Source organism: Clytia hemisphaerica, unplaced genomic scaffold (genome assembly GCF_902728285.1).
Source record: "Clytia hemisphaerica strain Z4C2 unplaced genomic scaffold, Clytia hemisphaerica genome assembly, whole genome shotgun sequence".
Lineage (NCBI taxonomy): Eukaryota > Metazoa > Cnidaria > Hydrozoa > Leptothecata > Clytiidae > Clytia > Clytia hemisphaerica.
Window position 1 is genome coordinate 175,771 of NW_027104472.1, and position 18,053 is coordinate 193,823.

The window sequence follows — 18,053 nt, forward strand, 5'->3', positions numbered from 1 at the left end:
CAGTGGTATTATGCAATTTTTCCCCTGAATGGAATCCATTATATGTTGATAATTCACTTCCCACAAACCCAGTAAAACCACCTCCAACTGGAAAAGTTAAGAATTATTATGGAAAATTATACTTAAATTTTTAACCCGCCAAAAATAATCAAATAAAAAAATGCTAAATGCGAAATATTGTGCTATTTTTTTCATCCCTACTGAATTTTGCATGACAGTGCAACATCCTAAAGAAAGGTTTTCTGACAATAGAATCAAAATCCCCAATGATAAATATCAATCCCCATCGAGTTTCAGACCTCAATGGCCGAAAAAATCCTAAAGAGTCTGTGAGAAATTCTATATGACTTCACATTGATCTGAGGAGTCACTCTTCTTTCACCCGAAGAGAGAAAGTTTGGAAACAGATACTCCAGACCCTAAAATACAAGTTATTCTGTGACAAGGAGTCTGGAAAATCAGATTCCCTGACTGAGATTTCTTGATTTATCGAAAATTTGAAAAGAAATTCTTTTCAAAGAGTTTTTTCTAAAAACCTTAGTTTTCAAGGTTTTCCAGGGTCTATCTGAGCCCTGTACACAAATCAACTTCACCATTTCATACTCAAAGTCTCTTTAGCCTTTTTCCCGTCAAAATTCAAGTAAAAACACTTTGACTTTTTCCAAATCCATATCTAAAGTCCTTAAACGCATCCAAAATGTCTCTTACTGTAATCTCTTCCAAACCCACATCTTAAAGTAATAGACATACTCGAATATCATGTATGATCAAATAAGATATAGTCTTTCAGTCTACAATCAAAGGCCTTCAACGCGTTTTTCCAAAACCTCTCGTACTTGTTCTTGCATTTCCTGAGACACGTTTTCACAAGGTTCAATTGTCACATCTAAAAGAGTCTCACATTTTTCGATAGCTTGTATTAAAGCTTCAACTCCTTTATCGGTAAATATATTTGCTTCCATATCAACGCCTTGCAGACTCTTGTTATCAGCGATGCCTTGACATATGACTTTTAGTTCTTCGTCAGCAATTTGGCACGCATCAATGGAGAGTGTCTTTAAGGTAGTGTTACACTTTAACGCGTTGGAAATGTGAATCCAACCTAAGGAAAGACATAAAATGTAAAGTTCTTAATGGGCTTTTCCAGAAAAAAAACTGTATACCTGCTGTTGAGGACGTCCATCCCTCTGTGGCTGAAAATACTGTAACCCTTTAGAATTCCAGGAAATTTCAGGTTTAAACCTCTCTGGAATTCTGAATTTTAGTAGGATTTAAAAAGCTGGCCCCATGGAATTCCAGTTAGTTTTGACAGATTTTTGTATCTCCCTATGGATTTCCAAAAATGGATCTCCTCAACAAGGGGGTATATGTTTTTGTTCTGGAAAAGCCCAATGTGTAACAGATCTAGTACAAATCCAATGTAGGCTTCCCATCTGACACAGAACGTCACTACAACGTTTATCTGACGTCACTAACGTCCATATAACGTTCATAAAACGTTATAACAACGTTGTGTGTCAGATGAGCTCGGTTACACACGGAACGCGAACTCATTTATCATTGAGAGTTTAAGTTATATTACGGAGATCGACTTAAAAATGTTGTTTAATATAAAGAAGGTTCGATCATTTGAGACAATCACAAATTTTACTGTTGGTTCAATGGAATGCCCAATATCTAATGGCTAAAGCTCTACCGTACTTACTTATAACAATCAAAAATTTCTCTTAGCAATCAAACGCTTTTTCTGAGCACTTATTGGTTCATCTAGGCCAATTACATCATAATTTCAAGTTTCAACCAATCAGATCGGTTTGATTGTTATGGGAAATTTTGAATTGTCATAGGTAAGTACAGTAGGATAGAAGATCTTTGTAAAATTATGATCAAGATCTATGGCTCAACTTAAATTATTCCCGTTCAGCGATATTGACCGAATGAAGGAGGAAAGAAATGTCATTTAGAACTACTAAAACCCTTTGGATAACCACTCCCACGAAAAACTAGTTCTGTTAAAAAGTGAACACACTATTTCAATCACAACATATTCTATTTAAAGGCCTGTCGAGGTCATTTCTTGCTACCAGCCGGTAAACAAACATTGAGTAGAGTTTGTGTATCTTCAAAGGCGTGGTCAAACATACCTTCTTTTGTAATTGTATTCCATCCCATTGTAAGTTCAACCACAGATTGATTTTTCCTTAACAATTCACCAATTTGTTCAGCTCCCGTATCGGCAATTTCGCAACGTCCAATATCAAGTGACGTTAATGTGACGGAATCGGTGACGGCGTCCAAAACCGACGTAATGCCGTCATTACCAAGAGGGTTACCGTTTAAACTGAAGAATATTTTTTGTATTTTACATTAAATCAAAATAGGCATAAAACAGGCTAATTCCATTTCAATTGTGGTATACGTCAAATGAAACGACATTTTCTTCCAGAGAATCAGCAAACCCCACGTTTGGAGAGTACAATTTATGATACTCATGACGTAATGTTTTATACGGAAGCACCAAAAAGAGCCCGAACTTTACCACTAGTTTTTTTTATTAGAATTCAAAATTAGTGGCAAACATGCCCGTCTTTTTTGGCTGCTTTCGTATAAAACTTTACGTCATGGTATCATGAATTGTGAGCAAAAACAGGCCAATTTCATTTTAATTGTCCCAGCTGGCACACAACGTTGTTTCAACGTTCATCTAACGTTATATGGACGTTGTGAACGTTAAATAAACGTTGAAACAACGTTGTGTGCCAGCCGGGGTGGTACACTAATGAAATGATATTTTTACCGAGAGAAATTGCGGACCCCACGTTTCGAGAGTACAATAGGCAACAAAAGTTAGCACAGAATCAACCCTCAGCGGCGCGTTTTACATTTCATGGGGCTGGTAACGAAATGATAGGTGCATTTAGCATTAAAAAGAAACATAATAACGAAAAGAAGTGAGCTGACTTACGCCACAGTTGTAAGGGTTGATTTACATGTCGATAAAATATCGGTTAAATGTGGAGCTTGTTGGATGTTAATGTCACTATCATTCAAATTCAATACCTATAAAATAACAAAAGATGTTAAATCAAATTTCAAATTAACCATTAAATTATGTCCAAAGTGCTTAAGATAGAGAAATGGTAAAGACTAATTTTCATTGAAAATTTCCTTTTTTCTTAATTACTTTGTTGTCGAAACAGACATTTCACGTTAACGCCCCGTGCGTTTATTAAATTTTTAGGATTTTAGGAGGGGCGTTTATTGAACTTTGTTCCTTTAGGGAGAGGCGTCTTTTCGAGGGCGTTATTCGAAGTAATATAGTATATTTTAATCAAGCTGGAAGAGGAATTTGCTGATCATCCCGATTTCAAGAAAATGGTAATTCTTTCACAAATTGCAGAAAAAATTAGGATATCAAGTTAGTATGACATTGTGTGTCACACACCTTCAAATTATTCATCGTCATGACAAAATGTTTGATTCGTTCAAGACCTCCTTCCAACTCCACATTACGTAATGACAAATTTTCAATGTCATCTTTTCTTTCTTCAAGCAAGAGCGCAAGTTCTTCTGTCTAATAAAGGGATAATTAGATGGTTAGAGATATTTTGAGGGAGGAAAAAAATGATCTCAAATCTCAAGGGAGGGGCATGCTAAGGAGCTCTTAACTTTTAGACATACACAGTTTTATAAAAATTCTTTCAGGCTCAGATTTGCACAATTTAATAAATTTTTATGAATCATGCTGAGCCTCAATTAATTTTGTTTAATTTTTCATAAAGTTAAAATTTTTCAGTTTTAATTTTCAGGTTTGAAACATATGACCTTGAAAGGAAAATATATTTTGACTATTAGTGGATCAAAAGATTCTTGCCAGAGACAACCAAATAAGTAATTAATTAAAAAAAACTTCATTGCTCCTCTAGAACATTTTTAGGCACAAAATTGAAAAATTCTAAGAATAACGAGGCTCAATTCTCATGAAAAAATTGTGTGCTCTATTACTTGGTGCCATCAATTCGAGGAAAAATCAAGCTCCAGTGTTTCCTACCTGTTCTGAAGAAAGTTTTAGATTGACCAAATCCACATGTGACGGGTCATCGCCAATGAGTGATTTGATTGGCTCTTCAGATTGATCACGTGGGTATGTCGTCACATTGTTATTGTTCTGATCTATTGTTGTGTTACTCGGGTCCAGTCCTCTATCAAAGATTCGGTGGTCGTTGTCGTCTGATTTTTCTCCTTCCTCCAATGAAAAGTTTTCTTCTAAAAAAATGATGTACAGTAATGCGAATTTTTATCTAACAATCAATTAATTTCAAATTTGCAACGAATTATGGGTAATATTTGATGATTTATGACAAAATCCGGCCGGAAAAACTTGACTGGATCAATTCTAAGTTAATGAAGAATGAATTTTTTATTTTAGCAGGTAATAAATTTGGCGACTTTCGACTAAACTTATCAATTTCGACAAAATTAGTTTCCCTAATTAATAGGTATTTTCGGGACCCAGTAATCTGAGATTTGAAAAAAAAGAAAGTAATTAGCAAAATCAAAATTAATCTCGCGAAAGTTGATCGAATAAAACCACTTGGAGGAGAACTTACATTAAACAAATTTTGACTTTCAAACTAATTGTCGGCTTTGACCAAGTTCTCTTTGGACGTCCTGGATACTTCATTATTTAGCATTTTACATATTTTAAAGCTTTTTTCATTTATTTCTGCAAAGTCAAAGATGAATATAAGTGACAATTATAGTTTACATTACCGTATTACGAATAAACGCCCGTTATAATTGTAAGGAGGGGTGTTTATTCGAGGGATGCTTAAAAGGAGGGGGTATCTATTTAATAATTTTTAAAGAAACGTTGCACTTCTATCTTTCCGGAGAGATGTGTAATGGAGATAATTAATCAATGTAGAACTGCATTGATACACAGCAGCAAGTGAAGAAAATATTGTTAAAAACTGGAAAGATTGATATGGTCATATGGAAAGCTTTTAGCAGTGAAAATTATTACGGGTCGGTTAATGAATAGTGAAGAATTTTTAACAAGTGTGTTAAGTTAGTTTAAAATTAATGTTAATTAGATGGAGTGGAGGAATGGATATTTCAAAACTACTGTGTGTCCGGAAAAAAGTGAAATTAGATGTAGAAGAACAATTTGAAAGAATTATAGGGGTGAGATCCAAAAGAACTAAAAACTTTATTAGGCTACGACAATAAAGGCCGAAAGCTAGAATCTAAGCTAGCAGAGATTTGCTGAAGTTACATAAGCACGGCTCGCATGGTTTACATACAAACGCTGGATTAAAAGTAACATTTACCACCCAAATTTGAAAAAATATGAAACGCGAAAACAAAGAATGTGGAAGATTCAATCTGTCAACCAAGATGCAAGGCAAATTTTAAGTTTTCATCATTTCTTGTTTGAGAAAGTTTGAAGATTTGTCTCTAGCCCTCGACTTGAACCTCAATTCATGATATTCATGACGTAATGTTTTATACGGAAGCACCCAAAAAGACCGGGTGTTTGCCACTAATTGTAAACTAGTTGCAAACTCCCGGGCTATTTTGGGTACTTCCGTATACAAAAGGATACATCCGGACCCTCGACATTCTTGCATATCAACATAAATTCTCTTAATTAGGAATAAAATATGAAGAGTTGAATATCCACTCTTTTACGGACACACTGTATATAGCAAGATGAAAAAAAAGCACTTTGTGTTTAAATGTTAAATCATGATCGATAATAATATATATTCTTACTATGTTGTTAAAAATCTTTATATTATGTATAATATAATACGTTAAATTAAAAAAGGATTTAAAATCAAGTAAAATACACGATAATAGTGAATTACAGGTTTTATAACAATTAACAAAACAAAATAATGATATCGCATTTTAATTCATTTATTTACAATCTGTATTCATGATATGCACCACTGGAGTCTTCTGAGAATTTTTAAAATGTTCAACCCAATACGTCACTTAAACAATAGAAAAAGTGACGTATTGGGTGGAACAAAAACAGATAAGTTGCATAATTTCGTCATTTCAGTGGTGCACATCATGTATAGAGGTTTTCATGTTTTGTTAAGTTACGCAACTTCCACCATTATGGAAGCAAACGTTCGAATCTGTAGAGGCAATCTCCCTTACGCAAATCGAACGTTTGCTTCCATAATGGCGGAAATTGCGTAACTTAACAAAACTTGAAAAACCTCTTCAAATTATCATACCACGACATACCGATATATAATGATTTAGCTTTTTATAATAAAATAATTTAGTTATCTCTATATTATACAGTAGACTCTCTAATTCGATTTTCAAGGGTAAAGGAGTTCGAACTAGAGAAGGATACGAATCTAACGGAGTGTTCATTCGAAAAACTAAGGGTACTATTGTCAATCAAAAAGTGGAAAATTTTCTTCGAATTACAGAAATATTCGAGCAATGGAGGTTCGAATTAAAGAGAGTCGACTGTAGATTTAAGTGGGTTAATAGTGTGTTAAAATTAATTGTTATTAATTACTCAGTTTACACTTTTATAATAAAAGTCCTTTTAACTGAATCCTTTCGTAACGTACAATCTTCTGCAAGCTTCATATCTTTCTATACTGAATCAACTGAAAAAAAAGAGGAGAAAATGCACAGAAGCTTGGGGAGAGGGACATTGATAAACCAAACAAGGAGGGTGGTCTTGAAAAATCCAAAAATGTGTCCCTGTTAGGAAAGTTCTTGATGAGAAAACCCCTCAGATCATACCATTGCTTTAAAACTATATTTCATCTTTATAAGTCTTTTTTAAAAAGTGGTTGTCAAATTCAAACCAAACCGCATTCCTAACAAACCAGACCTATTCAAATAATAAACCACGCCCACATCCAAATACACCACCTTTGCACCCCTTGTATTGACTGCTTATAACTCCAATGCACACTTTTTGAAAATAAGAACCAGTACATTTTGCCTGATAAATATTGTCAAATTAAAAGAGCTACTCTTGTGACTTTGAAGATATAAATCAATGTTCTTTCTTTAATTTCTTGACTTCAAAAGCCATTGTCTCTGAAAGAGTCTTTAAGCCTCACTTAATTCACAAACTCAATCGTAACTAAAGCAAGACTTGCATACATTCTCTCACTTAACCTTACAGTAAATTAGTAAATTAATCACCCTACTCCACAATTTACTCAATAACAAGAGTACCTTCTTTATTTTTAGGCACTTCTTTGATATCACCGTCACTATCAATAATGATATCGTCACTTTCAACTTCAAGATCGTCATCATCCAAACCAAGATCTGCAAGGATGACGCGCTCACGTCCGTTGTTCAAAGCGCCGTCAAAATCATCGTCATCGTCGGCGTCACTTCCGTCATCTGACGAATCTCCGTTACCGTCATTGGCTGATGATTCAACGTCAACTTTCTCATAATGCTGAAAGAATGGGGAAAGGTTTTATTGGATTAATTAGACATGGCTAATGTAAAGTTTTCTTTCTCCATTAGAAAATAAGCCAAGGTTCTTCAAATTTGGCTGAATTTTTAGTACGGTAAAAAATTTTATTTAATTTTTATACTTTCATAAATTCGGCTGATACGGAACTTTGAAAATCGATTATAATCATCACGAACATACACAAAACATACATTAAGTCTGTGACATAGGTTATCAGAGGGCTATTGAAAAGCTTTAAAAGGCGTGAAGGGAGAAAGTAAGTAACAGTAAAAAATACGAGAAAACTTCGTACCACTACATCGACTTCTTCGTTGAATTGAATTGTTTTGTTTTCACTCTCAAAACGTCCGTCTTCGTTACCTGTTAGCTAGAAAAATGAAGAGATAGACGAACAAATGAATGGATGGATGGATGAAAGTAAATTAAAAATCCAACAGTCATGTTAAAGGTTTTATTTTTAAATAAGAGTGATATCGTTTGCTTACTCATCAATCTCTTCACAAGGTTTTTCGCATTGGATAGACACGGAATTGGAGCAAGATTGTTCAGAAAGAGGAAAAGAAAAACATTTTTTGCTTATATCAGCATAACACACACACTGTCCCATATGAAATAAGTGTCTGATATGAAACGGGAACACTTATGTAAAAGCAAAACCTTTAAGGCAACACAAAAATCATAACATGATTTCTTTTGAGGTGCTGATGACACTCTCTAATAACGTTCTACTATTCGATACACTCCATTATTCGATATTATTGAAATTCATCGTTAACAAGAAACTCTCATAAAAGACGCTCTGCTATTCGGTACGCTCCCTTATTTGATGGAAATCGAATCAGGGAGTGTCAACTGTATGTAAACATGTCGAAGTAATAAAATACAAAATTGCAAATTAAAAAAAACTTTCATTGGGCTTTTCCAGAAAAAAATCGTGCACCCCCTGTTGAGGAGGTTCATTTTCGTTCCGAGGGGGTAAGGTTTGAAATGCAGTGGAATTCCATAAGGGTAGACGAAAATCCGTCAAAAATAAGCGGAATTCCAAGGGGGTAATGATTGAAAATTTGTAAAAATTCGGAATTCCAGAGGAGTATGATCCTAAAATTGCCTGGAATTCCAAGGGGGTAGGTCACAAAAGGTTGGACCTCCTCAACAGGGGGTGCACGGCTTTTTCTGGAAAAGCCCATTCATTCTCACCATGGTGCTTTCTCTACTGACAACTGACGGTGTACTTGGCGCCATCTCTTCTTCATATTCACCAGCACCATCTTCATTTTCCACATCTTCTTCTTTTCCTTCCAATTGGTTAGATTCTTCATCATCATTGTGGTCTTGCTTCTCCTGATTGGTCAATTACAAAAATAGTATTAAAGACAGTTATCATAACCTTGTTATTAGCGAGTTCATGTATCTGTATTTTTAAACGACGGAGAAAGTATGTTTCTAAATTGTTTACATCCTGACTGACTGAGAACGACGGTAAATCAGCGCTTTTTATCTTATTCGATGATTATTCTTGATAATCAAATTATAGAGCGTCAATCTTTAAGGTCCGGGTAGCTCAGTCAGTAGAGCATTCGCCTTTCAATCCAAGGGTTGTCGGTTCAACCCCCGGTCACTACCATCTCAATGGCTTAGATTGGTTAATCTGATCTATGTGGTAAGTTACTGGGAGCCAGCCGTCTACAGCCACCAGATGAAAGTACTTTGCTTACTTACTTTAAGGTCAGCTAAATATTTCTGAATTCTAGCTTGTATACTATATTATTTCCGTAATGCTCTCAGATATCATATTCCTTTACACACTAGATAGACTATCAGGTCACAGATTTTCCGTTGAAGTGTGTTCAGTTTGTAAGTCCGTTGTAACTCCATGTTTTTTTCTACCTCAGATTGTCGAACTTTCGAAATTCAAAACATTCGAATCGCGCTGTTAACGACCAGAGTTGAAAACAAGATGGCGGACTAGTAAGCTCTAAAGCTGTACACGCTTTCTTTTAAATGGAAAGTCCGATCCAGTCAAGTAGCTAGAGATCAGTGGTTATACCTCTTTGGGTTGATGTTCGGGTTCATCTTCTATATTCATGTGTTCAATTTTCTCTATCAAATCATCAGCTAATTTAGCGTTATGTTGTTCTTCGTTGTCTTTCACATCATCCTTTCCCTCTACAAAATCAATATCAAAATTAGTATATTAAATCCTTTTTCTTATAGAACAATTTCTTGAGAACAATAAGAATAAGGTTAAAAAAATACCAAAAATAAGTAGAACAATTTAAGAACAAACCTAAATTTGGAAGTTATTAAAAAATATGAGAAATTTAAAGGGTAAAGTAGTAAAAATATAAAAGCCTGAATTAACCTAATTTTCGCCCAAAGATAAGTAGACTGGAGTCGTTTAAAATGCATGTAATACAGAAGTATAGGCGTTATATGATAATACGATTATTGTTACGGGATTTAGCTTGTATAAAATTGTTCCCTCCATTACTTTTTGCTTTATGTCTGAATTAGTCGTCTAGCTTGCTAGACTATAAGATAAGAAGCCCCAATAAGAATTTAATGGTTATTATAACAGGGGCTGTATACCTTTTAAACACTCGTCAAAATTTCATATAAGTCACCTAATACCATCATATTCTCCCCGTTTAAAAGTTCAAAATTTGAAATAATCACCTTCGACTTCTTCTTCGTTGTCCTTCAAGTTTTTATCTTTCTCGTTATCATCACTTGAATCACTTTCCGACGATACCGATGAACGACGTCCGTCACCATCCGACTTGACGCTTTCTTTATCCGACTCTGAATCGCTGTCTCGTTTCTTAGAGTCTTCTTGTTCTAAATTGACATGTTCTTTATCGTCATCGTGATCATCATGATCGTCGTAAGTGTCGGACTTTTTAGCGACGTCGGTATCAGAATCAGCGTCGGAACGAGCGTCAACGTCACTTGGTTGATGCTCGTCTTCTTCATCTCGTTGCTGATTGGTTGAAGTGATCGTATCATCCGTTTCAGTTAAGCTGTTGTCCATCTGTTTTTCTCCAGAGTTCTAGAGTAAAGAAAGACAATAAGGTTAACTTTTATGTTAATTCTATTCTCAAAAGTTTGAATTTGAGTTTGTATATAACCTTCCAGCAGAGGGACCAGTCTTTAGTTTGAAGGACAGTCTAAAAATATTGTTTTGAGCTATTTACAATATCTTTTGGAAGCATTTACAACAGATCAAGTTTTTCATAAACAATTTTACTAAAAAATCCAATTGCTCTTCCATAAAACGGCCAATTCTGAGGAAAGGGTACGTTAGGTCATACTTAGGAGCGCCACGACCCGTGCACTATTTGATAGCACCCTTAGATACGGCTCGGGCTTAGACTGCAATCATGGTGGACAATTTCTTGGAATAGCCGAAAAAGCAGAATTTATGTAACTCAGCAAAACCTGGAAGACTGTACAGCAGGATAGAAGTCATAAATTACGTCTCGAGCAGCGCTTACCTCGTTTTCAAAATACTGCTATGGTAATTGATTGCAAGAGGAGCTCATAAGAAGTGCACTCTATTTATTTAAGTAACACTTGCAGACTCTAGGGAATTGATCACTTTAATAGTTTCAAAACGAGGCAGTTGTTGTACTTAAAATGAAAAGGTTTATAGTCAAGTCATGTCTCAAATACAAGTCTAAAGATAATGAACTTAATAAATAAATTTGAAGGACAAAAAAAAGCTTTACCTCGGATTTATCTTTTTCTGAATCACTTTCCGTATCTGAGCTTTCTGTATCGGAATCTTTATCGGATTCATTATCCGACGAATCCGATTCGGAAGAAGATGAGACGTTTTCGTTTAAATCATCGTCGCCGTTTTTACTGTCGTTTTCGTCGGCTTCAAAGTCATCGTCGAAGTCGTCTTGATATTGTTCTGTTAGTGCCACGGCATCTTTTTCTTTTGCTGACTCGTCATCTTCTTGCGAGTTTGGGAGTAATAAAGATGCATCTGTTTGAGTTGTAACATTCGCTGAAACTATGAAAGAAAAAAATAACGGTACATAATAACTTAATCTTGACACACTTGCTCAAACTCATACCAAAAGTGTCGGTTGTCTAAATTTAATAGCGCTTAAATGAGATTATTTTGCTCAAAATTCTCCAATTTTGATTGAGCATCTTACGACTCAACTACTTCGTCTACGAGGGGTCAAGGTTGTCATGCCCACTCAATATTTTGCAAAGAAAAGCTATGTAGAAGCCTTTTTAGAAATGAATGGGTCCTAAATTAGCACTCTTGACTCTTGACTCTTGACAGCATACTAGACATATAGATTAACTACTATTCGGGGTACTAAATACATAACGTGAAATATTTGCTGAAACTTCAATTTACAAGGTTTTTATTTTTCAGACAGGCCACTCAATGACGTTATAAATAAGAAAAGGAAAGAGTGGCAATTTCTTACTAGGTCTTTCTCTGACGGCTTCCTGACGCTTCCCACCACGACTAACGATGATGTCGAAACTTCTTGTAGCCGCTTCTTCGTCACTTGACGCCTAAGAAGAGAGAAGCATCAAACGAATGAAATAAATTCTTGTTTGGACCTAACTTTTTAATTTTCATTTTATGCATTCCACATTCGCTGAACCAACTAAGAATGCGCAAAGAGCGTAAGAGGGAAAAGGAGAATTACGAAATGGATTTAAAAACAAGTGAACTGACTTAAGAATGAGTGGATTAAGTAAAATCAAGAAAGAGTGAACAAATTCATGAACGAGTGAATGAATTTAAGAACGAATGAAAAGATGACTAAATGAATGAATGAAGTTATGAGTTATTATAAACTGACGATAAAGAAAGAACTAACAAACAAACAAACCTCTTTTTCGGCTTCATTGTTATTCTTATCCAGTAGGTTCAGTCTGACTTGGCATCTAAGAATAAGATAAGAAGCAAATTATTCTTAAGCAAACTGCAAGTGGTGGTACGAACATGAAGATAAAGAATGTTGAATAACCGAGACATTTGCAATGAGTCTTCTGATTTTAAGATTTTAAGAACTCTTTTGTTGTATACATACTGTATGGAAGGGTGAAAACCAAAAATAACTTGAAATTGAATGCTGATTATCTAAGTTAGAAAAAAATGAATCGTAACACTAAAACACCCTTGACCCTTTTAAAGATGGCAAAATTGGATTTTGAAACTTCATAAATTGTTTGAACGGCGTCTCATGCATATATGATTATACAAGATATGGAAAGACCAATCATGAACAGTTTGTAACATTAGCGTCAAAGACAACTTTAGACATGATTTCTTACCTATAACATGGTGCAGCACCTTGAACTGATATTAAACCGAACTGACTGTTTTTACCACCCAATCGATAACCAGGTTTATGTTTGTATTCACAACACGAACTGATTCGAATGTTTTTGATACCGTCTATGTTGATGGTGAGGCCGAACGGTGAACCACGGTGACGGCGAGATACAAAAGTGAATACAGCTAAAGAAATGAAATTAGTATCGGTAAAAAGATGAATTTCGACACGCAATCATTTAGTTTGAGTTTACGGAAGCAAGCATTTGATTTTTGATCAAGATTTTGGAATTCAATTTGGTCAATTTTATGTTACCAAGCTCGAAAACCCGCAGTTTTTCCTTATTATGTGATTTTTTGTGATTCCTGGCAAAAGTACAAGGACTAGGAATTCACGAACTATATACCACATGACAGAGTTCTTCAAACTGAAAATAAACTTCTAAGTCTCGACTTTTTTGGATCAAAAGATCAAAAAATGCGGTAAAATGGGGAACTTCCCCATAAAAACGCCTATAACTTTTGATTTAGGAAAATTGGAACTTTTTACGTATTTATTCTAGAACAATTTCTTCAGTGAAGAAAAAAAAAGATGAAATGTCCTTACTATTTGGTGGGATCATTTCACGAAAAACACAAACGGTGCTTGCTCCACAATGCTGTTGAATAACTTGAATCTCTGATAATTTGTTGGCGGGAAACATATCGCTTGCTAATTGTAAATTGGAACCTAAGAATTTCATGGTAACTTCAGCCATAGATTGGACCTGAAAGTGAGTTAGAAACGAGATATATAGATTTGTGATTTGATTATTTTAACTGTGAACTAAAGTGGGCATAAAACTGGCTGTCTAAAGTCAATGTATTTCTTTTTGATGTCAATGCAATGTTTTTTCAAGTTTTCCAACTTACAATTTTATGCCCAGTCTAACGATTGGAATAAGCAGGGTAGAGAGTCGGTCGTCTAAGCTAGAACTTAGTTGCCAGAGAATCATAACTTAGATCAGATTACCCAATCAAACTCTAATAATAGATAACCATTCACAGTTGGCGACGGTCAGGGATCAAACCCTCCAATTGCAATACGAAAGCTTTACCAACTGAGCTGCCTAGGATATTCAAGAGCTTTTGACAAAATGTTCCCCTGGCCAGATATACCTCCCTCCTCAACACACTTTATACATTTTTTTCTCTAAAAATCCCTCCATTAAATTGAAAGGAAAGAAGGAAAGAAAGGTGAGCCAATCTGAGTGAGATAAAACAAAATTCACTCAAGAAATGGATGCATACCTGTACACGATGTGCTACCATTTGCTCACTCTTTGCTAACATCAATCCCTAAAAATAACAAAATTAATTCCAATCAACTTCCTTTTCGAAAAAAGACTTGAATACTGGATACAGAACTGTAGACGGTTGAAAGCAATAACTTAGGTATCATTTAGTATTCAAGACTGTATGTAAAAGTTGCAAATAATAATCCAGGTATAAAAGGTAGTCCGTCCCTGTGTCCCTACCTCTTAGGCACATCTAACTGAAGTGGAGTCTTAGGCTTAGTGTCTCCCCTTACTTAAGTTCTGCAAAGTGAAATAAAACAGACAATTCAATTCAATTTACCCTATGAATTTTCCTTTTCTTCTTTTTCTTTGACTTTGGTGGCGGTGGGTGTGGAGCCTTGCTACCATAGGTGTGTGCACTGACACTTCTACCAGCAGAAGGTTGTTTGGGAGGGCGAGGTGCAGTATATCTAGAAGCACTGTCACTACCACTATCCACCGATGTTGTCTAGAAAGGAAACAAATTTCATCATGATCATTAATAAAATTTTATACGACATGCTATTAGATAGATATGATAGATAGATATGAGCTCTCCGAATGCATTCAGGATGTCCTACCCACAAAGGAGAAGGAATCTTACGGCGCTGACAGACACTGCGACTTGACAGACGCGAGCTGCCAAGCCATGGTGTATACCATGACACTCGAATGACACTGGGAGAGCGATGCTCATGCGAGGCCGAACCTTATGAGTGCCACGACACGTCACAATGTCTGTCTAATCTACCCACACTCTTGTATCAGAGTAATGGTACCCAATTCCCATCACATGGCATGGGTTGACCCGGGCGAAGGTATATTCACTTGCCAAGTGAATCGTAGAGACACGGTGGGTATCGAACTCTGGCCTCCCAGGCGGGAGTCAAGGATGATAACCACTATACCACTAGGCCACTATGCTATTTATCTTATCATTATTTGAAAAGCTGCTGGTTTCAATTACATCAAAATAAAAAATGGAAATCTGAAAAACACTTTTAAAAAATGCAATCACTTACTTCATATTTTAATAACCGAGTTCGCTCATCAAAATTGATCTCAGGTAGTTTTGTCATTTCTCTTTCGCTTGAAGTGTTGGCAGCACTTTTTACACTTCTCCGACTTTTCTTCCTTGTACCACCACTGCGGGGTGACAGTAATGCATAAAGTTCTTCTTTACTTTTACCTCCTCTTTCTGAACGAACTTTGTTGACAAGTTCAATTTTGTATAGTTCGTCTAGTTTTTTGCGAATTTCGTACTGTCTCATTCTCTAGAAAGAGTAAAATAAACAATAAAAAATAAATAAGAATCAACCATCCATTTCAGGCAATCTGTAGCATAAAGGTAGAACATTCAACTATAGTGTGCATGGTTACAGGTTCAATCTACAGCCAGATGGTGCCAGAGACTTATAACATGGTACTTGATGCCACTCTGTTTGATGCTAAGCAATCAAAGTATCAAGGGTAAGTGTAGAAATCTTAGGGAAGGACTGACGCCCTACCATACCCTTAAAAAGATATGGGAAAGGAAGTTTTCTGGTCGCCCTCAAGTGCACTCAGAAACTTACTACCTTCCGAAATTTATTTATTTTGAGGTCTTTGTTTTACCATCAATTATTAAAAAAGCAGGAATTCTCAAGGTGTTTCTTTTTGGGAAATCTTGAACGATTTTCAGGAACTTTCAAAAAAGACAATACTGTAAAGGTCCGGTCTGCTCTCTCTCTCTATAAGAATGCAAAATGTCAATCAACTTCAATCTGAGGATTTGGCAAAAAAATGAAAAAGAGAAATTAATCATGTCTTGTGTCTTGGCCACCTAAGAAGCATGACCCAAAATTATCCTAGTCTGATTAAGCCATAATAGACTCTCTGGTTATACCTCCATATCTAATGCTTTTTCAACAATGGCTGTTGCCAAAAGATCTTTGACATGTTCTCTATGCTCTCGTTTAGCAATTTTCAATCTGTATGAATTTTCACTTGTTATTTTCCCATTCTTTGTTATCTAGAAGTGAAAAATAAAAGATTCAAAAAAATTATAAATATTCAATAAAGAAAATTATATCCATTTAGATGAGGACTTAGAAATATTACCCCTGGATATGAAGGACTTTGGCCATGTAGAAAAAACATCAAATCTCGAAAATATCCAGGTATGATTTTATGTCCACTAATACCAATGAGTTAAAATGAAAGGATGATCAAGTAAATAAAAGTATTGAAATACATACCAGACCAGATCTGACTAAATGTTTTCTCATTTGTGTGTTTGCAAAGTATCCACTGAGATTTTTGTCTGTTAAACTGTTGTAATTGGCAAATTGTCTAAAGTAAAATAATGATTGATGTGATTATTGAGATATCTGATAGAGTTTACTTTAGCCTGGGAAAAAATGTTATAAGGGTAAAATCAGGTAAAACTAACTTATTTCGAAAATTCTTAGGGGGTTTTTTACGTGCAGCCTGGATGATTTTCAATGAAATTTTATAAAAATTCTATGATTTTTTTCAGGATGGGCATGTATCAAAAAAGTTAAATTTAACCTCAAATCTCAAAAGTGACTTTTGGGTGAAAAATAATTCTTCACCAAAATATTTTTCACCCAAAAGTCACTTTTGAGATTTGAGGTTAATGATTTTTTCTAAAGGAAAAACTCTTGTGTCTGCCCTACAAGCCGTACATAAAAATGGCCTTAGGATGAAGTCACCCTGAAGTAACTTTAACTCTCCCTTTTCACATGAACTTGTGTACAGAAACAGTGTTTTCCTTATTAAAGACTGGAGTGAACTTCACCGTGGGATAATATTAGTCATTTCACATTTCAAATGACAGGAATTTGACAATAATTCAAACAAAAACTGATATCACTTGCCCTGCTGTGTAGCTTGCCATCTTTAAAGGTCCTTTGTATGTTTTTGATATTTTGAAGAATTTGTAACTAAATGTATCTTTCTAAAAAATAGGATTTTCAATATAGTAGACATACTAAAGTAACATGGACAAAAAATGAAGCTATTAGAAAATGGATACCAACCATCACTGAATACTTTTACAAAGTTTATAAAAATTAAGACCAAGCAATTTCAGTTTTACAACAATAACAAACATCCATTTTTATCTTTTGCCTCAAATTTGAAAAAGCTTTCCAGTCAGTTCCAGTTCCAAACCATTATAGGAAAGAATTTTAATTCTATCTATAAAACACATTTTTCATGAAGTGCCATTTCAGCTGGTTATGATTTTCATGCTTTTGGCACAAGTCAAAAAGTTAATTGAAAATTTTTCGTAAAAGCATGACCATTTTCCTCAAATGTTAGCTTTCAGTGATCTTTAGAACTTCAGAGTGTTGTGTTAAGAAAACTCCTCATTTCTGTTATTAGGTTAGAAAACCTTGGAGGCCTTTGATGAACTCCTTGGAAAATCTGAAAAAAATGAATAAAAACCCTTTGGAAATCAATTATTTGACCTTCACCCCAAAAAAGTTCATCAATACCCCTATGGTATGGATTAAAAATGGATTATCCCAATTTGATAAGGAATAAGACCAACCTAGGCTATGTAATGTAACACATAAAAGTATATTGTACGTTGGTCCAATTTCAACATTTCTCATTTCTAATTTAAGAAGCATGGCATTTTCTACAAAATAGGTTGCACAAGCTACAGTAAACTGGTGTTACTGTCTAGTAACAGTAGGCAAGTTGCATAGTTATGCAGCGCTGCAATATTCCGTATTCGTTGCAGCTTTTTGCAACATTCTCACAGTGGGTGTGTTGCTATTCTTTGCACTGATCCTGATTGAAACTTAAGATTTGTAACTATGAAAACTGACCAATTTTCTCGAAAACACAAGCACATTCCTCAAATCTCACTATTTTGAATAAAATAGCCTTACTTTCTAACTTTATTTAAGACTGATTGAGAAAAATTTTACTTTTA

The 18,053-nt window shown here is 35.0% G+C and overlaps 1 protein-coding gene across 1 annotated transcript; it reads right to left on the reverse strand.

The window, feature by feature from the left end:
* Positions 1 to 717: 717 nt before the first annotated feature.
* On the reverse strand, positions 718 to 17,066 carry LOC136821335 (glutamate-rich protein 3-like). The gene is made up of 21 exons (XM_067077572.1): positions 16,987 to 17,066; positions 16,345 to 16,438; positions 15,993 to 16,118; positions 15,130 to 15,381; positions 14,409 to 14,576; positions 14,082 to 14,129; positions 13,399 to 13,558; positions 12,791 to 12,977; positions 12,346 to 12,400; positions 11,932 to 12,022; positions 11,209 to 11,498; positions 10,157 to 10,529; positions 9,528 to 9,646; positions 8,678 to 8,821; positions 7,773 to 7,847; positions 7,228 to 7,459; positions 4,052 to 4,266; positions 3,446 to 3,574; positions 2,966 to 3,060; positions 2,145 to 2,341; positions 718 to 1,102 (listed from the first exon to the last, which is right to left on the reverse strand). The coding sequence occupies exons 1-21, from the start codon at positions 17,004 to 17,006 to the stop codon at positions 798 to 800; spliced, it is 3,375 nt and encodes a 1,124-aa protein (XP_066933673.1). The 5' UTR covers positions 17,007 to 17,066; the 3' UTR covers positions 718 to 797.
* Between the last annotated feature and the right edge of the window lie 987 nt (positions 17,067 to 18,053).

What these genes read in the sequence shown, in the direction of transcription:
- LOC136821335 (XM_067077572.1), bottom strand. Translation starts at nt 17,006, where the DNA reads ATGGCAAGCTACACAGCAGG. An exon ending in CAGAAAAAGATAAATCCGAG is followed by an intron (nt 10,530 to 11,208) that starts GTAAAGCTTTTT and finishes TCTTTACTCTAG; the next exon opens with AACTCTGGAGAAAAACAGAT. An exon ending in TCAACCCTTACAACTGTGGC is followed by an intron (nt 2,342 to 2,965) that starts GTAAGTCAGCTC and finishes AATATTCTTCAG; the next exon opens with TTTAAACGGTAACCCTCTTG.